We start from the raw sequence: 23,921 nt of genomic DNA on the forward strand, positions 1-23,921 counted from the left end.
CCGCCGCCGCGCCGCCGTCGCCGCCTCGGAGCGGGGTCCAGGCCCATCCGCCGCCACCGCTGCCGCCGTCGAGCTCCGCCGCCGCCGAGCACCATGGGAGACGCCGGGAGCGAGCGCAGCAAAGCGCCCAGCCTGCCGCCTCGCTGTCCCTGCGGCTTCTGGGGGTGAGTGTCCGGCCGAGTGGGGGCGGGGGGCGCGGGCGCCCGGCTGCCCTCCAGGCCTCGGACCCCGGAGGCCAGCCCGGAGGCCGCCACCTGGAGCGGGCCGGGACAGGGCCTGGCGGGAGGGGGCTGGGGCAGGGCTGGGGAGGGCAGCGGGCCGGGGGCCGGTAGTGGGCTGAGAGGGCCCTGCCCGGGGTGCTGCCCCCCTCTGCGACTAGCTGGTTTAGGATTTGGGGCGACGGCCACTGTGGGGGGCAGGGCAACGGGAGGGATGAAGGGGCGGCGTTGGCACCTCCAGGTTGGAGCAGGGCTCCCCCTTTCTTTTGGCCTGTGATACGAGTTGGTGTCCAGGAACCAGGAGGGTATTTCCTCTGACTTTTTCACCTCCCCTCCTCCCTGTTCCCCAGAGACTTGCATCATCACTTCCTAAATTATATCCCAGTGCCCCATTTGCTTTTGGGAAGCTGTTCACACGTCACCCGTTTATAAAAACCCGAGTTCAGAACCTCGGCTATCGTAAAGTTATTTTATTTCGAGGTCTCACCTTTATTTAAAACACATTCTCAGGAGATCTGTTTAATTCCCTTGTCAAAAACAAAAGAAATACAAAACAACCAACCTAGTCTTAAGTCAACTTGACTTGGGGGAGTATGAGAACCAGTTTCCTCAATTGGTTCTCAAATTCCTCTTTCCCCATTTTTTTTTTTTTTTTAAAAAAAAGATGTTCACAGTGAGTAGTGTGTATCATTACTCGGGCTGTTCTATGTTAGAGCCAAAAAATGTGAGGGGAGCCCCCATCCCTTTTAAAATTTAAGCTGTCCTTAGAACACTGTGGATTTGATGAATTGCCACCTAACAGGTGTTTGCATCAGACCTCATGACTGTAGTTTTGTATTGAGAAACTTGATAAAGACTAACTTCTGTGTTTGAGCCCTTTTTTGTTAATTTTTTAAATATAGAGTAAATTCGGAGGTACTAGTGGTAGAAAAGGATTGTTTCTGGTGAGAGAACATTTTGGGGAAAAAGGTATTAGGTATTTTCTCTTTGCCATCTTCCATGCAGGAATTGGTAGGATAGAAATCGTTTTTAGGGCAGAGAAAACAAGGTGATTTAGTGCACATTTCTGTAGAATTTATTAATTCCAAAGGTTATGGTGAAGTGGGTTCTCATTTTCTTTTTCACAAACTTCCCAGTGAAAGAACTTTAGGGAAGTGTAAGTTGTTGTATTCCCAAAAATCCTGAAGATGTAATAATGTTTTATGCCCATAGTCTTCCTTCATTTTGGGAGCTCATTTTTTTTTTTTTTTTTTTTTTTTTTTTTGTGGAACCAGGGATTGAACTCAGGCCCTTGTGTTTGCCAGGGAAGTGCTTATTCCCCTGAGCCATCTCCCCAGCTCCCTCTTCCTTCATTTTGACTTGAAAGTAAATTGGGTTGTCTGTGCTTTTATGAGCAATCTAGTTTCCAGAAAACCTTATGTGGTAGGAACCATTTATTATTATTAGAGGGGAAACTGAGGCTTAAAGAGGGAGGACAGTTTGCCCTTTTACACACACAGTATGGGGGGAGCTGGTGAGTTCTTCAGAGTGCTTCAAACCATCACATTTATGACATTGGTCTGCTGCCTTGAAAATACATGGTGTCACAAGCCTCAGATTGTAAGATATGTGGCCTAAAATGACAGAGGTCTGTTTCCTGGCAACAGGCTTATGTCATTGGGACTATTATGAGTGGAATCCTTATCAGAAGACTTATCAGGGTTTAGAAACTAAGGAAATGAAATAGTCTTTTGCCTTTAGCCGCCGGGTTCTGAGTGAGGCTGAGAGAGTTGGTAGTAGCAAATAGCAGAAGTTCCAGTGATGCTTTACTTGACCTGTAAGCAGCAAAGGCCTCTTTTTAAAACTTTCTGTGAACTTCAACTTGCTTAACAGGAGCAGTGAGTGCAAAGCTAATACTAAACGGTGAAAACTGTTCTTTTTAGTGTGCACATTTTAGCTTTTCTGATGGGCATTCATTAACACCTGTGTAGCTTGTATAACAAAGGACAACAAAATTACCACTTTCATCAGGTCATAACCAGTTTTTGACATTGTCCTATACTGCGTGGGACATATTCATATCATGTTCATTAAGTGAACTTAGATTCTGTTTAACAGATGTTGTGGTGCCTCTGATAAAGTTATGGGTAAGGGGGGGATACAAGTGCTGTGCTCTGGGGCAGGAGGCATAGAGAAGTGAACTGCCAGGTGCAGTCAGTTGTCAGAGGTGCCATGGGAGGGGCCGCCCGCGCTAGCTAGAGTGGGTGGTGGTAGAGGATGGTGGAAGAAGTGGCAGTTTAGTCTAGAACCTAGTCAGCGATGGCAAACCTTTGAGAGCTTCTGATGATACAGACTGCCCCCTGTGACATGCATTTCATCTTTTTGCCACCACTGCCTTAAACCTGTTGGAAGGGTGAAAGAGAATAGAAACATTGTTTCAGGCAGAAGGAATAATGTGTGTGAAAGCTAGAATGTGACAGTGGGTCTGTTGATAGGTTGTCAAGGGAATCCCTTGTAGGTGAGGCTGAGCAGGTGAGTGGAATTGATGATAATAGGCTTCCTGTGGGTAAGACTGAGGACTTTGGCCTTTTATCCAGAGTGCTTTTGGGAGCTAATAATGAACTCTGAGCAGGGACTGACAAGATTGCCTTTGATATGAAAGGTTATTGGATGATCTTGAGAGAGGCTGGGTGTGTATGTGTATGTCTTTATGAAAGCAGTGTATGTGTGTATACAGGGTGTTGCCAGGTGTGTAGATAGAGAACATCTGTAAGGAGTAATCTGAGGTAGCCAGGGTGGTGGCATGAGTGGTATAACAGTGGGGAAGAATATCAACAAATAGAGTGAAAGTCATTCAGGAGGTATCTTTTCCCTTCTTGAAAACAGCGGCCAATATATTCTTTAAAAACTTTGTACAGCTTAGCACTTAGAAGCTGTAGGTATTTTAAGTCAGCTAGCCAGAACCCACACCCAGGCCTTTGTAGAGCAGCCTCTCAGCAGAATATTCTGGCACTAACAGAGTAAAGGCAGTTCCTTTAGGATTACTGGATTCTCTGGTGACTCAGACTGTAGGATTTGCTGCTCGACATTGTCCAGTCAGGACACCAGTCAGTGGAGCTGGGCAAAGAGGAGAGATTTGAGGTCTTTTTTGTGGAAACACAATAGGAAGGAGAATGCCAAGAGGAACATACAATCCAAATGAGTTATTGCTTACAACCCTTTAGTTTCCAGTTTTCTCTGTTTATATTGTGTAATTGCACATGGATAATTATTTGATAGAGAGACCACCTTCCCACTGGGAAAATCTGCTACCTTAGAAATTGCTGAAAATTACCCTGTTTATAAAAGTTGCAAGTTTTTAATATAGTATATATGTCTTTTAGGAGTAAAACATTTTCTTTCATGAAATGTGAATTTAAAAATTTTAGTGAAGCATGAATATTTTCTTGACTCTTTTTTTTTTTTGACTTTTAAAAAGGCATTCAGCAATGCAAAAATTTTGCTTTTTTAAAAATTTTAAAGAACTGCTTATTGTTAATGGTCATGTTTAAGATTAAATAGTACAATGTCTTTTTTTTCCTGGGGATTGAACTGGGGGAAGTCTTCTGGTAGGCTATACCCTCAGAGCCTTTTATATTTTAAGACAGGGTTTCACTAATAAATAGTCCAGACTGGCCTTGAATTTAAGATCGTCTTACCTTAGCCTCCTGATTACAGAGGGTGCACACCACATTTAAGATTGTTTTTTTCAGTTACTATCTATCTACACATACATGAAAACACTTAAAGTATGCAGGTAGAAGTAGTATTAGTTTAATCTTTGTTCAGAATTTTTTAGACTTTTTTTTTTTTAATGCTGGAATGGACATTATACTTTTTAGGCAAGCACTGTGCCCTAGAGCTCTAGCTCCAGCCCTGAAATTGTTTAGGCATTTAAAGTGTATAGAGGCACATAATGTCTTCATTAATAATTCCAAAAGTTATTTGAAGAAGAGACCTGGAATATTACAGAATTAAGAGGATAAGAATATACTATGTGTAGAATAGGCTAATAAGGGCTGGCGAAATAGCTCAGCAGATTAAAGCACCTGCAAGCAGGCACAGGGGCGGGGGGTTCAATCCCTGGGCCTGCTGTGCTGGCCCCACCCCTGGGGCGTGCTGAGATGGTAATTAAGACTGGGCATGGTGGTATGTACCTGTAATCCCAGTTCTTGGGAGGCCGTAAACAGGCAGATCACTACGAGTGGGATCTAGTAGTGAGACCGTGAACACCTCGTAGACCCTTCCCTAAAATACAAAAAAAACAAAAAAGCAAAACAAAACAAAACAAAACAAAAACAACAACAACAACAAAAAAACAAAACCCAAGAAAACCAGGATAATAGAAAGGGTAATAAGTGAGAATGGACATTGGAAGTGTTTTTCCCCTAACTTTATTGATTAGTATAAAAGCCCAATTACTACTATACATATTCTGCCTTTATAATTGGAGATAGTCTCCATTGTGCTGAAATAGTGTGGAACCTTCAAAAGTATTGTTTTGTAAATAAACATATAATAGATGTAATTGTTTAGTTTGGTATTTGGGGAATAGCAATATTTGAATATGAGATTTCCTAGGTAAACTTTTGTTTTGAATAGTTTGTAAAGCTAAAATTTTGTTTGTAAAGCTCTTCTATTTCAGTAAATCAAATTGCAAAGCAATACATGAAAATATTTTCTTTAGCAGAGTAGGTGTTATGGCTGTTGGTGGGTGTTGTGGGGGTGGCTCGATCTAGAATGTGTGATGCTGGGATCAAGGATGTGATGCTGGGATTGTTTCATGAGGTGATGCCAGGATTAACGTTGCCCCACCTGTGTTGAGTGTGTTCCCTGCCTTAAGGTGGGTAGCCTGGGTAGGGTAGAAGGGACTGAAAGAGGGCTGCTGTTGCTTGTTGCTTCCTGCTTCCTTGCTCATTACGGCTTTGCTACCTTCTGTCTGCCATGAACTGTTTCTCTGCTGTGATGCCCTTCTGCCATGACACCCTGTCTTGGCGCCAGCTATGAACTGAAACACCTGAAAATTGTGAGCTCAGTAAACCTTTTCTCCTTTAACTTTTGGTGTTGGGTGTTTTGTCTCAGCAATGAGGAAGAATAAACTTGTGGTGATTCTTCTGCTTCCGCCCCCAAGTGCTGGGATTACAGGTGTGTGCCACCATGTCCAAGTCTTTGTTGAAGCCTTTTGTGTACAAACTAGATCTAGTATATTGAATTTGTATTTTAGCAATACAGTTTAGAAGAATAGGTAGAGATGTTAACCCTACCAAACAATTTTTATTCTTTTTTTTTTTTTTTTTGTATTTTAGAGACGGGTGTGCAGGGTGTTCAGGGTCTCCCTACTAGATCACAGTCATAGTGATCTGCCTCTTTACAGCCTCCCAAGAGCTGGGATTACAGGTGCACGCCACCATGCCCAGTCTCAGTTGCCATCTCAGCGCACTGCAGGGGCAAGGCCAGCATGGCAGGCCCAGGGATTGAACCCCCAATCTGCTGAGCTATTTGGCTGACCCTACAAATTTTATTCTTGAAATGGTTACTAGTAGAAAGTTGATTGAAAACATAATTTGTTTCATTCTTTTATTTTTGGCAGTCACAAGACAGAGTTGTTTAGCTTAAATAGAATCAGTAGAATTAATGAGGAACCCATTTCTCTGTTCTTTTTCACTGTGTGGATCACCTGGGTAGTGTGCTTGCTCCTAGAAGTGTGTGGCCCTCCCATTCCTGCTTTTTCAGTTGGCTTCATCTCCCAAGTGGAACAAGTAGCTACACTTCAACCAGTTTAACCTGGGCTTTCCAGTCCATGTGAATGTGGCGTGAATCACTAGCTAATCAGTATAATACGCTAGTGATGTCACTAATTATCTGTTGATCATAAATCCCTTAAATGTTCCCTTAACAAAACAACTTGTCTGTGCAGTTTTACTTTATCTTTTGGTTGTTATGTGCATCTGAAGATACAGCATGACTTGAAATAAGTAGTCACTGTAGTGCATGTACCTACTTGACTTGTCTTGTTTCTATTTGGTATTTCCAGAAGAATTACCCTTATCAGAAGTTTGAGTACAATGATAACTTTTTTTTTTAAAGAAAACATGGGGGCTGGGGAAATGGCTCAGAAGAATAAGTGCTTGCCAGCAAGCGCAAGGGCCTGAGTTCAGTCCCCAGTTCTGCCAAAAGAAAACATGGTCCCTGGGGGCTGGGGAGATAGCTCAGCAGTCTAAGCACTTGGACCCGGGTACCACATGCTGTGCCAGCCCCAGAGCCCTGGGAGCACTGTGCCAGCCCCGAAACGTGGTTTGGTGGTGCATGTCTGTAACCCCAGCATTGGGGGTGCTGAGACAGAAGGATCACTACAAGTTTGAGCTGCGTAGTGAGACCCTGTACCAAATAAATAAATAGTTAAAAAAAAATACAGGGGCCGAGGAGATGGCTCAGTGGAATAAGCACTTCCCTGGCAAGCGCAAGGGCCTGAGTTCAATCCCCGGTTCCGCAAAAAAAAAAAAAAAAAAAAAAAAACACAAAAAAACAAACCCCCAACCTGGTGTTTTTTTCTAATTAGCTTGAGGAAGTCATTTTAGATAGATCTAGTTAATTTATAGAATGAACGATTCTTTATGATTATCATTTCCCCATTTACTGGTTTCCTTCCCATTCATTCTTCTCATTCACTCTCTCGTATCCCCGCAAGGTAAATTCAGTGTTTAAGTTTTATTTATTTATTTATTTTTAAATGCGTTTGGTACAGGGTCTACAGAGTGTTCAGGGTCTCATTACATAGATTGGACTCATAGTGGTCCTCCATTTTTCAGCCTCCCAAGTGCTGGGATTACAGGCCTGCGCCACCAGGCCCAGTCTCAATTGCTGTCTCAGCATACCCTGCGGTTGGGGCAAGCACGGCGCGCTGGGGATTGAACCCCAGCTGCTGTGCTCTGCCTAAGCAGGGGCTTTAGTGTGCTGAGCTATCTGGCTGGCATACACACACACACACACACACACACACACACATATGATATCAGAGTTAACATTAGTTTTCATGTGCTAACGTTTTTCTGGCTGGAAAAATTAGAAGACTAAAAGTCTTTTGAAATGAGTAATGTTCTTTAAGAGAAATAATAAATAGCATATAAAATATTATTTATATGGAGTACTAAGATGTTAAGAACTAATATAATTAGGATTTTAAAATTAGGTATTAAGTGATGTAAGGTTTTGAAATCCTACAATAATCACAGCTCAAGATTGAGGTTAATTCTCTTCTCTTACCTAGCTTTTGGATTGGCCTGATGTGGCTAAGCTCTCTCTTATCTTCCTTCAAAATTTTCTTTTTTCTCCATATCAGATGGGTAATATGCTGATGTTTTAACAATGTTTGGGGAGGCACATCTCAGGCATAAATCATAAACACCCAGTTACCGTGCTTATGAACCAAAAGATACCTTTTCTTTCTTTGATGAAAAGTTAAAATTGGAATCTCAGGAAAACCACATGAAGGAAGTGACTGATCATAATTATAATATTTGTGTCATTTTAATGAAACATTTAAAAAAATCATCCAGATTCTGGCTTGTTGGATATTGTGACTTTTTAATCAGAGTGGTTTGCAAAGTTTTTTTTTTTTCCCCCAGAGTGGTATGCATTCCAACTGTGAATAATGGTTCTATTAGGGATTTGAAGACTAGTATTCTAGCTCTGGGGTGGGTCCTAATACACACACAGTTTGAGGACATAGCTAGTGCAAAGGCCTTGCATTGAATTCCTAGTATGGGTGCGGGTGGGGATTATATTGCTGAATGAGACACTTTTTTTTTTTTTTTTCTGGTGGAACCAGGGATTGAACTCAGGCCCTTGCGCTTGCCAGGGAAGCACTTATTCTACTGAGCCATCTCCCCGGCCCCTGAATGAGACACTTAAACATAAAAAATTTCATATATATATATATATATATATATATATATATATGCTTATATGAAGAGGAAGGGGTTAAGAAACTTTATTTAAAGTACTTAATAGCTAGCCTTTTAAGACAGTATCTAGAAATGTATTATTCATTATTGTAGCCATTATCTGTAAGCAGTTTCAGTTCAGATTAGATTTAAGTAGAATTAAGTTCCTCGGTCATATTAATTACATTTTTATTACTTATTGAGTTAGTAACTAGTGTGGCTACCATTTTGGTGAATGGAGATACAAAACGTTCTCATCCTCCTGGCATGTTCCAGACAGTGTTGTTCTAGAACGGTCACCTTGCTATGTGGCCAGAGTTCTCAAGCCTATTTTCTTGTGGGCTCTTCAGATACTTTTTTTCTTATATTCTGAAAATGAAGGACTTGTCTAATTCAGCTCTTGAGTTTCTCTCCACCTCCAGCATATTTTATTTCTGTTGGGAGAAGCAGTGCATGTTATTAATACAGATTACTGGGAGCAATCCTTTGATCAGTTACAGAAATTACATTTTCAGTATAATTTTGTCTGTACTTAAATTTTTTTTTTTTCTCTCCGTGTTGACCCTCTGAGTCATCTTAGCTCTTTTTCTCATCAGTGTTAAATTGGCAACCTTAGAGGCCTATACAGAGATGTTGGCCTAATAGAGATTCAGCTGTTTTTCTTTTTATGGGGGAGTTAAGTGACTTTTGTAGAGGAATACTTGTTTTCACAAAAGTAAACCTAAGATGCAGCTTTTTATGAGTAGGGATAAATCCATTTTTTGAGACCTGTATAACAAGAAAGGTAGAGTATATTGGAATGACCAGGAGCAGTGGGCATAACTAGACTGACTTGGGATGTGTTGGGATAAGAGAATGGTAGAAGATCAGAGGTCAGAGTTGCAAACAATAATGGGCACCTTAGGTTGTGGCTGCAGCTGTTAATCAGAGAAAAGATGATGTGCTAGCTGTGCCAGATGTCCTGTATCATAGGCAAGCTTAGTTTGAATTGCTGTGGAAGAATGCCTACTGTCCACCACAGGAGAGATCATTGGTACTGCTTAGAACCTTGGGTGGTATTGGGTGGGGCACACCACAGCTCTGTAATCATATTGATGCCTAAGAAATGAGGGGGCAGGGGCCGGGGAGATGGCTCAGTGGAATAAGCACTTCCCTAGCAAGTGCAAGGGTCTGAGTTCAATCCCTGTTTCTGCCCCCCACCCAAAAAAAAAAAAGAAATGAGAGGACAAAGAACAAGATTATTGATGTATTTTAGCCTTTTGGGGAGTATCATTTCTTTTTTTTTTCTTCTGAGGGGGAGTGGTGTAGAGAAACAGGTTTTTGTTTTTTTTTTTTTTTTTTTGCGGAACCGGGGATTGAACTCAGGCCCTTGAGCTTGTCAGGGAAGCGCTTATTCCACTGAGCCATCTTCCCAGCCCCCCGAGAAACAGTTGTTGATACATATTTCTTGGACTTTTGCACATTGGTGAGTTGAAGTATGTGTGAATGATCACACTCTCAGCTGAATTCTAGGGAGAAGAATTTTTGTGATACATTCAAATGTATCACAAGTACTTTTCATGCAGTCAAGTTCTAGGGCTAAGTATTTATGAGCTATGTTGGTAGCATTTCTGAGCATGGTTCAAGAAGCTCTGTGTTTTTTGAAATCTAACTGGAAGATTAGAGGTAGGAAGCTGGGGAATACAGAGTGAGTGAGTGGTGCTGATGTCATACCTGTGCTTTCAAAACTTTTTATTTTAAATTTCATGCCATCATTAATTATTTTTCTTTTTTGTATTTGTGTGGGGTGTACAGAGCCTTGCCACGTAGATCAGACTTGTAGTGATTCTCTTGTTTTCAGCCTCCCAGGTCCTGGGAATACAGGCATGTGCCACCACACCCAGTCTCTATTACTTTTCTTAATTAAAAAAATTATTTTTTGCAAACTGGGAATAGCATTCAGGACCTCATGCTTGCTAGGCAGGTACAGCACCGCTAAGCTGTATCCCCAGCAGGCCATCCGTTTTTAGTTTCAACCCTTTCTAGGATATCTTGTATGGATAAATGTGCTGGGAAAGTTCAGTTCTGAAAGGATTTCTGAGTGAGACACATAAAGTAGATGAAGTAATGCAGTAATTCTTAACTGTTCAAAAGTATATTGACTAGCAAGAAGTAAAAAGTGAAACTGGAGATAAGAGAATGTGTGGTGTATAATTCAGTTGGAGTTGGTTCTAGATTTCGTAGTTTCTATGCCTGGGGATTCATAGATGGTATTCTTCAGAAAATGGGTTTTGAGCTTTACTTTGCATGTGAAACTTTGCATGTATGTGCAGAATAGAATCATCACAGTGTCTGATTTTATGCAGTTTTATGTAGCTTCCCCACTCCAACCCCCTTTGAGGCAGGGTCTCACTGTGCAGTGCCTCCTGCCTCAGTCTCCTGAGTGCAGGGTTTACTGGTGTGTGCCACCATCCTCTGCTTCCCTTTTTAGTATAACCTGAAGACATGGTACTCACCTTTAAAAGGAATGTACTTCGATGTTGACCTACAAAATATGGGTACTTTATTTTTTTTTTTAATTTTTAAACATTTTGTTATTTATTATTATTCTTATTATTTTTTTTATTTTTATTTTTTTTTTTTTTTGTGTGTGTGGCCAGCTCAGCCCACCTGGGGGCGGCGCTGGCTGGCACGTGGTGCTGGGGGATCGAACCGCAGTCCCTGTGCTTTGCCAAGCTTGTTCCAAGTAGGTGCTTTAGACCACTGAGCCATCTCGCCAGCCCCTGGGTACTTTATTGTTTTATTTTCTTGCACATACTTAGAAAATGGGCAGTAATTTTAATTTATAGCATTTTAATACAGTGATTTCCATGAAATGGTAAAGAGCATATACAGGAACATATTCAGGTAATCTTAAGGTCTGTATTCTCTCTAATATGGATTACTTGTCACAATTAATTAGCTCTTCCTGTCTCTGCCTTCCGTTGAAACACTTCTCAGGTATGTTAAAACCATGTGTTTTATTTGTAAGCCTGATCTTTTTCTTTAGTGAATGTTTGGCAGAATCAAGAAATGGTTGCTGTGACATCATTTTTTCTTTTCTTTTCTTTTTTTTTTTGTTTGTGGAACTGGGGGTTGAATTCAGACCCTTGTGCTTGCCAGGGAAGCGCTTATTCTACTGAGCCATCTCCCCGGCCCCCCAAACATGGTTTCTTTTTCTTTTCTTTTTTGTGACTTCAATGTTAAAGTCTTTGCAAATGAAATAAAATTAAAAATATTTTTCATATATATCCCAATTGGTTTCATTTAGATTGCTAGTTTATCCATGGTTCATTGAAAAGAAAGGTTTATGTTACTATTTGTTGGCTTCTTGTTTAGAAGAATCTTTTGGTGTATATCTTGTCCTCTGAGTAATTGCTATGAAGAAATGAAGCACAGTGTAATAACTATCATATTCTCTTATTGTTTATGGAATTTTGTTTGATTTTTCTCATAAAATAAAAAAATAAAAAATGCTGTATTGGAGCTGCAAACAAGAGAGGAAAAAAAAGAAATTTAATCTGATTATTTTTAAAGAGCTATATTTTTATTGTGGAAAATTTGACAGAAATTATTCTTTAGAATCATTTTGGCAAATTCTAAATAGATTTTTAGATTAGGGGCTTTTTTTGGATTTGTCTTATATCAGTGAGTTAAATTTGGAGGAATTTGCATTTTTCAAATAAAGCTTTGTTTATCCTGAAGCATTAAACAAATAAAATCTTTGCAAATGATAAATAATCTTGAGTGAAAATGTGGAGTATCATTATGTAGACTAGTCTCAGGTGTCTACAGTGTCAATAATATTAGTGAGGATTAATTCAGAAAACAATTGTCACTCTAAATCCTGACCTTTGGGAGTATAGAAAGCATCTTAAATTTGCTGAGATAGTTTTCATTGTAAATAAATTGGGCATTTACATTTTATGTTTTTGGTTGGAGTTAGGGACAGGAAGAATGGACTGTTGATTTTGTGTTTTAAACTTAGGTTGAGATAAGTCACCAAATAGATCCGTATAAGAGATGCCAGACTTGAGAGGTGAGTTGGAGGGTAGGATGGTGGGGGAGAGCCTGGAGTTCAAGGGGGATGAAGACAGTGATGTGAGGAAATTAGGGTGGTGGTAATTAGAAATGAACATGCTTTGTGGCCACTATCTTCTACTTCTACTCAAAATCTGTCTTCTATTATGGTGCAGACATCAGTATGGACAGGTGATGGGCTGGTTAAAGAAACAGTCTCTCTTCTTGAAGTGTGGGGTCTTGAGTCCCTGGGGTCTTACAGAAAAGTGCTAAAGCTCACAAGATGAGAGCTGTGGTATAGATTTCACACTAAAGTTGAGCGGAAATAGCAATTCAGTAAAATTGGTCTTTCATCTCTTAGCTCTGAAACATCTTTTCAGCCGGTTAAAGGACAGTGTTTCGTGGTTGTCCTTGCAGCAGGCAATTGAAACTCAAGCCTACCTTTTCCTTTATTGATACTGCCACAGTAATTAATTGCCTACCTTGGGATTGATTTTTCTCGTGCCCTCTCCTCCCTGTAGCCTGGTGGGGAGTTCCAACAGTTTTGCCCATCTTCTGCTTTATTCTTGCAGTTTTCTTGGACAAACAACTTTCTTTTTCTTTTTTTTTTAATTTTTTTTTTTTTTTTTTTTTTTGGCGGAACTGGGCATTGAACTCATGTCCTTGCGTTTGCCAGGCAAGCACTTATTCTACTGAGCCATATCCCTGGCCCCAGCCTCTTTATCTTTAAAAGAATATTTTAGAGCTGTTATGAGGTTTATTGAGCTCTAATGCCTGTCAAGTTCTTACCACAGTGTGTGGTAGTGATAAATACATTTATTAAGATCTAATTTTCACCCTGAAAGGAGGAGCTTTGGTGGCAGATTAATATATGCAGAGCAGTCTTGCCTCCATTGGGCAGTTGTATTTATAATGCTCTCCAGACTGGTGCCCCATAGATAGTTGGTAGCATTTTGCTCCAGCCTTTTGTTTCTGGCCATTTTCTAGTTCCTTGTACAGCAGTGATATGTTAAATAGTACATTATGGTCTTGTACTGTGACTTGGTATGTGGGAGGCATGAGCTACCTCTGTTTTGACTTTAGACATAGTCTAGAGCAGGAAGCAGGTCACTAAATTGGCAAAACCCTGAGGAAAGTGCTGTGGGAGATCATTGAGAAGTTTTGGGAGGACTCTGATAGGACCTAGAGCTGGAGGATGTCCCAAGGGCTTCTCTAGGAGATGGCACTTGAGCTGGATATAAAAGATGAGCAAGAATTAACCATTTGAAAATAGTAAGAAGGGTTTTCCAGGCTGGGTGAATAGCTGTGCAAAGGCACAGAGAAGTTTTCAAGAAGGCATGTGGATAGTTGCAAGTAACTGTGGTGCGACGAATCTGGAGAAGTGGGAACAGGGGACAGGGAGACACTTGATTTTGTTGTGCTTTTGAGTTTAAGGGTTGAGAAGCAGTTGGGAACCATTATGTTTTAAGCAAGTGATAATAGATGATATTTACATTTAAAAAATTACTGGGCATCAGTATGGAGGATGAATTGGGTGTAAGAAGGAAAGGAGAGTTTAGTTAGGATATTTAATTCTTTTTAGGAGTAAGACTCCCAACAGTGTAGTGAAGTCTGTGACCCCTTCTCAGAATAATGCATAAAGCATGTGTGTGTGTGTATGCATGTATGTATGTATGTATTTATTTATTTATTTATGGTACTTGGGATCAAACATGGGACCTTGCACTTGCCAGGGAGACACTTAACGCTGCTGAGGTATGTCCTAGGACCCAAAACACCTATGATTATGATGAAAATAGAATGAAATGTACTTTTCTCTGTGGAACCCACATAAAGCAGTCCTGACCTGAGAGATGCTGAAATAGAGGAACTGAGCATTTAATGTAGGCTGCAACCTGAGGAAGTAGGGCCTGAAAAGGAGGCCTTGAGCATAAGAGCAGAGACATATTATATGGGAGGGCCTGATGACTTTGGAGGTGTGTAGCACAGAGAGGCAGCATGGGTTCTGATATGGACTAGAAGTTGGAAGATGGTGTCAGACATGTATGGTGGATACAGAAGTGAATCCATTTGTTCCTAAGTCCAAAGTGAAATTGTAAAAGCAGTCACTGGTGCCATCCATCAGTGGTGTGCAGTTTTGTGTGGTTAGAAGAAGCTTGGAAATTTTTTGTTTTTCTTTTTTGTGGCTGGCTCAGCCCATACTGTGGGTGGGGCTGGCACAGCATGTGGTGCTGGGGATTGAACCGCGGTCCCTGTGCATTTGTCTAAACTTTCCTAAGCTGGCTCTTCAGACCGCTGAGCTATCTCCCTGGAAATTCTTTTTTTCCCCCCTGGAAATTCTTAAGTTGAAGTGATTCTGTACTGGATTCTGTGAGGTGTAGTGGTAGGTTTTATTTTATTTTTTTCAACAAATAAAGTGTTTAATGAAAAACTGGTATACAATGGACTCATCTCTAAAAAAAAAGTCTTAATTACAAGCTGAGGAGCTAAAGTATTTCCTTTCATTAAGTGTAGATCTTATTATTATTATTATTATTATTTTAAGTGTAGATCTTACAAAACATTCTTTATGGTGCTGCTGTAGTCAAACGACGTCCAGGACACAATGAAACATTGGTGAGCCCAACTCTTCAGTCGTATTCAGAAAAGCGAATGTGTTTACTTGCTTGTTGAGTCTTTTCCAGTCTAATCTTTTCAGCTGTTGTGATTAACTTCTCTGTGCCTCTCTTCTCCCGCGGTTGGTTGAGCTTGGCTTGTCTATCTACCAGAATCTTCTGCCAGTATCTCTGCTCATGATCACCAGAAAGGACCTCGAGTTTCCAGTTGTACTTCTTTTTAATCTCAGTGTCTAGTGGTAGGTTTTAGATGATTGAATTTATTTTTTGTGAATTTAGCATTATCAGTATACTTTATGTTTAGTGTATTTAGTACAGGGTCTACAGGGTCTCACTACACAGAAAAGACTTGTAGTCGGTCTCCTATTTTCAGCCTCCCAAGTGCTGGGCTTACAGGCACGTGGCACCATTCCTAGTCTCAATCACTGTCTTAGTGCACTCTGGGGGTGGGGTCATTGTATCTTTAAATGTAAACTTTTTAAAGTATAGCATATATAATGAAAAGTGCATAAATCTTAAGTGTTTAGCCAAATTTTCAGTGTGACTATATCCATGTAACTAGCACCTTTTAGCTCCCAAGAATCCCAGTTTCTATTCTTTTCTAGTAATGGCTTCCTTTCTTCTCAAGGATAATTACAACATAATCTGCTAGGGCCATAACATTTGTTTTCTTAGTTTTTTGAGGGGCCGGGGAGATAGCTCAGTAGGGGAAGCGCAAGGGCCCAAGTTCAATCCCCAGTTCCGAAAAAAAAAAAGTGTTTTTTCTTTTTAAAGAAATTGAGGCATGACTTAGTTTCCTAATTGTGTATGTTTCAAGTGTATACTTTGATGAAGTATTAAAACAAATTTCACTTTCTAAGGTAATGGGCAGGAAAATAAAGCACAGGGTATTAATGTATATATGTGTGTATATACATCTATATAATATGTGTTGTATGTATGTACTAGTATGCTAAAACAAATACTGCTTTTTTTTTTTTTTTTTGGTGGAACTGGGGATTGAACTCAGGCCCTTGCGCTTGCCAGGCAAGCACTTATTCTACTGAGCTATCTCCCTGGCCCCTGATGCTTTGCATTAGTAATATGCACTAATAAGTTTTTTCCTTTTTTAGCACAGTTTTACATTACAACAAAACTGAGCACCAGGTATAAAGAGATCCTTACCTTGCTACACTTCTGCATCCCCTGCTATCAATATTTCACACCTACAGAGTTTGCTTATTAGTATGGGTGGGCCTGTATTGTCTATCATTGTTACTCAGAGTCCATAGTTTGCATTAGGGTTTACTTTTAGTGTTGTATATCTTATATATTTTGTTTTTATTTTTATTTGTATTTTAAAGAGAAAACCCAGTTTCAAAACAAGTTAATAGGTTAACAATGGTTAATACATTGCATATTATCCTTAAGTTACTCATAGTATGAGATATCAGCATTTAATTCTCCAAACAATATTAGCACAATATTAACCTTTTCAGTGAAGTAAGAGAAATTAGTGGGATATCTATCTTTTTTTGTATTTATTCGTTTTTGTCTTTCTTTTTTTTATTTCCCTATCCTAGTTTATCTTTCCTTCTGAAGTTCCTTCCCATTTCATAATACCTATTGTACATTTTGTGTCTTGTTCTTTCAGTTTCTCACCCTAGGAAGACAACCACTGTTTATACATGTGGGTCTGGTTTATTTCACTTATGAATATGGTCTCAAGTTGCATCCATTAACCTGTAGAAGTCTCCAGTTTATCCCTCTTTATGGCTGGGTTGGTTAATGTATTTGGTGATTTGGTACAGGGTCTCACTTATGCAACTTGGACTTACAGTGATTCTCCTGTTTTGAGCCTCCCCAGCGCTGGGATTACAGGCATGTGCCATGCATGCCCAGGTTTAGTGGCTAGCTCAATGCACCTGGGGGTGGGGCCAATGTGGCATGGGATCAAACCCTCGTTCCTATGCTTGCCAAAGCAGGCGCTTAGTCCACCACCGAGCTATCTTGTTGGCCCTTAGTACTGCGTTGTATGAAAAGCCCACATCTTTTTTATCCATTCCTCAGTTGATGGGCATTTGGGTTGTTTCCAAGATGTAGCTATTACAAACTGTGCTGCTGTGAACATAGGTACACATGTATTGCTGTGGCATGATGTTTTTAATTCTTCTGGGAAGATACCTAGCAGGGGAATAGTTGGGTCAGATGGAATGTCCAGTGCTAATTTTTTGAGGACTCTCCACATTGATTTCCACAGTGATTGTGCCAGTCTGTTCCTACCAACAGTGGAGAAGGGTTTCTTTTTTCCCCAAACCCCTCCAGCATTTGTTATTGATTGATTTCTTTTTTTTTTTAAATATTTTATTTATGTGTGTGTGTGTGTGTGTGTGTGTGGCCAGCTCAGCCCACCAGGGGGCGGGGCCGGCTGGCATGTGGTGCTGGGGGATTGAACCGCAGTCCCTGTGCTTTGCTAAGCTTGTTCTAAGTAGGTGCTTTAGACCACTGAGCCATCTCACCAGGCCTTGATTTCTTGATAATAGCCATTCTTTCCAGGGTGAAATGGAATCTCAGTGTTTTTTTTTTTTTTTTTTTCTTCCCCAGAACTGGGGATTGAACTCAGGCCCTTGTGCTTGCCAGGGAAACACTTATTCCACTGAGCCATCTCCCTGGCCCCTCAGTGTTGTTTTTTTTTTTTTTGCGGAACCGGGGATTAAACTCAGGCCCTTGTGCTTGCCAGGGAAGTGATTATTCCACTAAGCCATCTTCGCAGTCCCTGACCAGTGGTGTTTAACATTTTTTCACTTATTTATTTGCTGTTTGTATTTCATCTGAGAAGTATGTATTCATTTCAGATGCTTACTTTTGGATTGGGTCTTTACATTTGGGAGGTCTGATTTTTTGAGTTCTTTATATGCTCTTGATAGTAATCCTTTGAGGAACATCTGGCAAACATTTTTCCCTACATTGTGGGTTGTCTTTTCATTCAGTGGTTTCTTTTGCTGTGCAAAAGCTTTTAATGAGATCCAGTTGTTGATTCTTTGTTATAGTTCTCATGGGGCTGGGGTTTTATTCATAAGGTTTTTGCCTACACCAATGTCTTCAAGAGTTATACCTATTCTCTTTTCTCCTTTTTTTTTTTTTGCGGAACCAGAGATTGAACTCAGGCCTTTGTGCTTGCCAGGGAAGCACTTATTCCACTGAGCCATCTCCCCAGCCCCCTTTTCTCTCTTCCATCAGATTTAAGTTTCTGTTTTAATATTTAGGTCATTGATCCTTTTTGAATTTAGTGCATGGCGAAAGATACTGGTTCAATTTTAATCTTGTTAGGTGGTTTGTGCAGAGCCAGTTTTTCCAGCATTATTTTAATACAGCTGTCACACAGGAAAACAAGAGGTTAAAAAAAAAATAGGCTATCTTTCTTTCAGTGAATGTGTTTGGCATCTTTGTCAAAGATAAGGTGGCTGAGTATGTCTGGAATTTCTGCATCTCTAATCCATTCCATTGATCTCCAGCTCTTCTTTTGGCCAGTACCATTCTGTTTTTGTCATAGTAGCTTTATAGTATAATTTCAAGTCAGGGTTGGTGATGTCCAGAATTGCTTTGCTATTCTAGGTCTCATGTTTAGAAATGAATTTAGGATTGTTTTCTCTAATTCTGTGAGATATGCTATTGAAATTTTGATCATAATTGCATTAAATCTGTGTAACAGTTTTTGGAATATGGTCCATTTTCACTATAATGGTTTTTCCTACCCAAAAGCAAGAGATGTCTTTCCATTTTCTTTTTTTGTTTTTTTCCAGTACCAGGAATCAAACTCAGGTCCTTGCACTTGCTAGGCAAGCGCTGTGCTTCTGAGCTACAATCGCTGGCCCTCCATTTTCTGATAGCTCTTCAGTCTCCTTTTTCAGAGTTCTGTAGTTTTCAATGTAGAAATCATTTTTATATCACTTGTTAGATTGATTCCTGGGTATTTCATTTTTTGGGATGCTATTGTTTCCCTAATTTTTCTCTGAGTTTGTTATTCATGTACAGGAAAGCTATTGATTTTTGAATGTTGACCTTGTGTCCAGCTAGGTTGCTGAATTTGCTTATTAAATCTAGCAGTTTTTTAGTGGAATTTTTGGCATCTTCTATGTAGAGTATCTGGTCATCTACAAATAATGGTAATTTTACTTCTTTCCTATTGTTCATGGATTTTATTTAGTATAGTTGGGCTTTTTGAGGGAGTCTTGCTGTGTAGTTCGGGCAAGCCTTGAATTCACTGTGTATGTAGCCCAGGCTAGCCTTGAATTTACAGCAATCCTTCTGTATTAGCCTCCTGAGTGCTGAGATTATAGGTGTGTGCCAATAGGCAGCTCGGACTTCTAGCAATCTTCCTGTTTAAGCCTCCCCAGCGCTAGGGTTGGGATTACAGGTGTGTGCCACCACGCCCACCTGATTTCGGAGGCTGGCTCAGTGGGCCCAGGCTGGGGCCAGCATAGCATGCACCTGGGATTGAACTGGGGTTCTTGCACTTGCTAGGTAGGCCGACTGCTGAGATATCTGCCTGGCCCTATAAAGATATATGTTATTATGGTATCATGCACAATAGTTTCACTACCTCAAAAATCCTTTTTGGTCTACCTATTCATATTTCCTCTTCTACTCTTGATAACCACTAATCTTCTTATTTTATTTTATTTTATTTTTTTTGCTCCTCGAATGCCTTCAGGGCACTTTTGGCTGGCTGGAGTGTTGTGAGGATTGAACTACAGCAACCTGAGGCTGACAGCTTTGTGGAAGCATCCACGTAAAGGACTGAGCTAGGGCCACGCCCCCACCACTAATCTTTTTAAAATTTCCATAATTTTGGGTTTTCCAAAATGTCATATTGTTGTAATCACACACTATGTAGACTTTTCATATTGGCTACTTTCTTTAGTAATGTGCTTTTAAGGTTCATATTTTTTATGGCTTATTTATTTTTGTTGCTAGTGTCCCATTTTCTGAGTATACCACATTTTAAGCCATCTTAATTGCTTCAAAGCTTTGGCAGTTGTGAAGATTTGTGTGTGAGTTTTTATGTGGACATGTTTTCAAATCCTTTGGATAAAACTAAAGAGCATGATTGCTGGATCTTATGGTGAGATTGTTCAGTTTCATAGCATAGTGGCTAAATTTCACTATGGTTGTACCATTTTGGGTTCCCATCAGCTTTGAGAGAGTGTCTTGTTACCACACATCATTGCTAGCATGTGATATTGTCAGTGCTTTGGATTTTGGCCATTTTAATTGGTGTGTAGTGTTGTCTCGTGTTTATTTGCAGTTTCCTAATGATGATACATGCTGTTGGGCATCTTTTCATGTGCTTATTAGCTATCTTTATGTCTTCCTTGGTAAAATGTCTGCTAATGTCTTTAGTCCAGTTTTGAGTTGGGTTTTTACTTATTTTGTCATTATTACTAGCTTTTTTTTACTGTGAGGCTGGAGACTGAACCCAGAGCTTTTACACTGAGCTATATTCCCAGCTTTGTAAACATGTTTTTATTTTTGAAATATGGTCTTGTTGAGTTACCCAGACTGAGATCAAACTTGTATTCTTCCTGCCTCAGTCCCCCAGAGTGCTGGAATTACAAGTGTGCATCACCATGGGTGGCTTTAATACGCATGGCTTTGACATGTGTGGCTTTGATGCTGGGTTTTTATAAATGATTGAATTAAAAGTTACGGAGTTTATTATGTTTTGGATATTTTTTTTTTTTTTTGCAGAACCGGGGATTGAACTCAGGCCCTTGCGTTTGCCAGGGAAGCGCTTATTCCACTGAGCCATCTCCCCAGCTTGGATAGTTTTTTGTCAGATATGTCTTGTATAAATATGTTCTACTAATCTATGGCTTGTCTTTTCATTTCGTAGATGAAGTTTTATATATAAATTGATGATTTTTTCATATGCATATGGTTGCATTTTCATCATCTATGGGTAGATATATATTTAATGCATTTTCAGTACCTCAGTAGGAGTTGCCTTTGTGCTCTTCCCCAGTTGATACTCCCAGACTCCTCAACTTCACCATAGATTGTCTGTTTTTGAATTTTTATACATTAAGTCATATATTTCACCTTTTGTGTTTGCTGCTTTCCCTGAACATTATGACGAGCTCCATTAATATTTGTGTAGAAGAATTATTTGTCATTAATTTATGGTAGTCCTTATGTGATTGCATAATTTATCCATTTTTCTTTTTGAGGTTACTTGGTGTATTCTGTCACTAGGAGTGTTGTGTACCATGCTGCTGTGAACTTCGTGTACGATTGGCCATAAGCACATTTCTCTTATGCACATATTTAGTCGTAGAATTGTTGGGCTATAAGGTACATCATTTAGTAGGTAATACTCATTTACAAAACGTATCAGTTTTTCACTACCACCACCAGTGTGAGAATTCTGATTATTCCCTGTCTTCATCAATGCTTAATTTTCACTCTTTATTTTAGTTGTATATATGATGGATTTGAATTAATTTAACTTTGCCTGTAATTCTAGCATTTGGGAGGCTGTAAACAGGAGAATCACTGTGAGTGCGAGAAATCTAGTAGTGAGACCCTGAACACACTGTAGACCTTTCCCTAAAATACAAAAAATAAATACGTTAATTAATTTAACCTAATTCATTTGAATTTCTCTAATTGCTAAATGAAATTGAACACTTTTCTTTATTGGCAATTTGCCTAAACTTGTAAAGTGCCAGTTTAACCTCTGTTCATTTTTCTTTTGGGTCATCTACTATTTTTTTACTCTTTGCTATGCATTTTCTATGTATTCTGGATGAAGCTTTTAAATGTACTTGCATACTTTTTATAATAATGAAAGGTTCATGTTATATGCTAAAAAATTCTAACAATAAATGAATATTTGATGAAAGGGCTGTCTCCTTCTTAGTCTCTGAGTATGCACCACATTTTTAATTTCACTTTTCTGTTGACAACTATGGTTGCTTTTTTTTTTTTGTGGTACCGGGGATTGAACTCAGGACCCTGAGCTTGCCAGGCAAGCACTTATTCCACTGAGCTATCTCCCCGGGGCCCAATGGTTGTATTTTTTGCGTTTTAGAAATTTTCTGTGTATGTACTGCATGTATCCTTTTTCTATCACAAATGATAGAATACTGTACACTGTTTTGCTTTTGTTTTTAGGGGGTTGGGGTAGGACACAGGGTCCTGTATGTGCTAAGCATGCACTTCAACACTATGTCCCCACTTTGCTTTTCTCACTTAGTATGGCTTAGAATTCTTTTCAAATCAATGTGTACATTTCTAGTTTATTTTATTAAATAGTGGTACACTATTCCAGTAGATTCATGCAATAGAATTTATTTAACCAGGGTACTATACTATTACTGTTTTACATGTGTTGCATATGTTGAATTTTGTAGGGCTCATGTATAACATAAATGTAGAAATTCTTTTTGTGTCTGGAGGGATACTTGTAGGATCACACAGGGAGTGCTCTGAGACAGAGGCTTTTCCATGGATAGGAAAGGGGCACTCAGAATCACATTTGGAGCTGGAGAGATAGTGTAGTGGTTTACGCATTAGGCTCTACAGCAAGAAGTCGTAGGTTCGAGTCTCAGGTCTGCCTTTATTTGGGGATGGGAAGATGGCTCAAAAGAATAAGCGCTTGCCTGGCAAGTGCAAGGGCCTGAGTTCAATCCCCAGTTCCGCAAGAAAAAAAAAAAAAAAAAAAAAAAGAATCCCATTTGGAGCCCTTGCTAAAATAACATTGCTGATGCTTTCCCAAGCTAAGTGTAGTGGGTCCAGGGCAGTTCAGCCTTGACATTTGTTTTATTCCTTGACTATGTCCCTTTTTTTCTGTGTCCAGGCTGGTCTTAAACTTGTTATATATCCTAGCTTGTCCTTGAATTTATGGTCCTCCTGCCTCAGCCACCTGGGTGGTAGGATTATGAGTGTGTGCCACCATATCTGCCTTGTCTCTTTTTTGAGATTCAGTGGAGTAGAGTGAGAAACACCAGTAGAGGGAAAAAGAGTTTGTAAAGAGGTACAGATAGAGCTAGATGAATATAGAGTTACTGAAACCTAGAGTGGGGATGGTTCATTGAGGAAGTGGCATTAGGGTCATGTTACAAAGTGATCAAGTAAGATGATGGTTGGATTTTTTTTTGCTGCTGAAAGATGTTAAAGAAAACTTAAGTGATGCCTTTTTAGTCAGCAGCCTGGTATCAGAGTACCTTTTGTGGAAATTTGCAATAATTATATCCCATGTGTACCAGCAATTAACACTTTCCATTAAGACTGCATGAATCCAACAATCTTGATTTGAGAGAACTTTAATCTCTTTACAGTTGTGACTTCTATTAACATTTTTGCAGGGACACATTTTGAAAGTTTTTAACACAGCTTAAAAAAGACCCCAACAAACCAACACCATCTGAAACTTTAGCTTCCTAGGTTCTAAGTGGAACTTTATACTTAATTTTCTCCTACAGTATTGTGATAGATAAAACTGCACTCTTTTTTTAAAATGAAAAATCTTTTTAGTAAAGATTGCCAATGTGACACATGACATGCCCTCCTCTTGAGCTGGTATCCCAGCTACTCAGGAGGCTGAGACGGGGGAATCACAAGTTTGAGCCCAACCTGGTGACTTAGACCTGTCTCAAAATTTGAAAAAAAGGGGTGGAGATGTAGCTCAGTTTGAAAGCCCTGGGTCTGTTCTTTCATCAAAAAACAAACCGACCAACAAACAAACATACCTCCCATATATGGTATAGCAGCCTTCATTAATTTTGAAAAAATACAACTTTTAACAGTATCCGGGTAATAATGTTCCCTTGATCTCAGTATAGAGCTGTTGACTGGACATTCTGCTGGGTGGAGATAGGATGTTACTTGTTGTCTCTTTGAATTGTGTTGGTACTCACCCCTCTCTCTCTTTTTTTTTTTTAACTCACCTGTCTTGACATTTTATTTAATTTAGTAGCAAGATACTCAGTACTCTCCTAGTTTTTGTTTTTCTTTTTTCTCCTCCTCCTACTCCTCCCTCTTCCTCTTCTTTCTCCTCTTCCCTTCTCCTCTTTCTCCTCCTCCCTCTTATTGTATTTTTTTTTTTT

General features: G+C 39.7%; 1 protein-coding gene and 1 non-coding gene across 3 annotated transcripts in view; one reads left to right on the top strand and one right to left on the bottom strand.

The window, feature by feature from the left end:
* Positions 1–6: 6 nt before the first annotated feature.
* Positions 7–23,921, top strand: part of Zfand3 (zinc finger AN1-type containing 3) — a 339,956-nt gene continuing 316,041 nt past the window's right edge. For both annotated transcript variants that reach the window (XM_004624182.3, XM_023720311.1), the window contains exon 1: positions 7–164. In XM_004624182.3, coding sequence (XP_004624239.1) covers positions 94–164 — 71 coding nt within the window. In that variant the 5' untranslated portion in view covers positions 7–93. The remainder of the gene's footprint in view (positions 165–23,921) is intronic.
* Positions 7,570–7,670, bottom strand: LOC111818685. Its single transcript, XR_002822610.1, has one exon. It is a non-coding gene; the product is annotated as a small nucleolar RNA U13 (small nucleolar RNA).

The sequence above is a fragment of the Octodon degus genome, unplaced genomic scaffold (assembly GCF_000260255.1).
Source record: "Octodon degus isolate 3935 unplaced genomic scaffold, OctDeg1.0 scaffold00005, whole genome shotgun sequence".
Taxonomy (NCBI): domain Eukaryota; kingdom Metazoa; phylum Chordata; class Mammalia; order Rodentia; family Octodontidae; genus Octodon; species Octodon degus.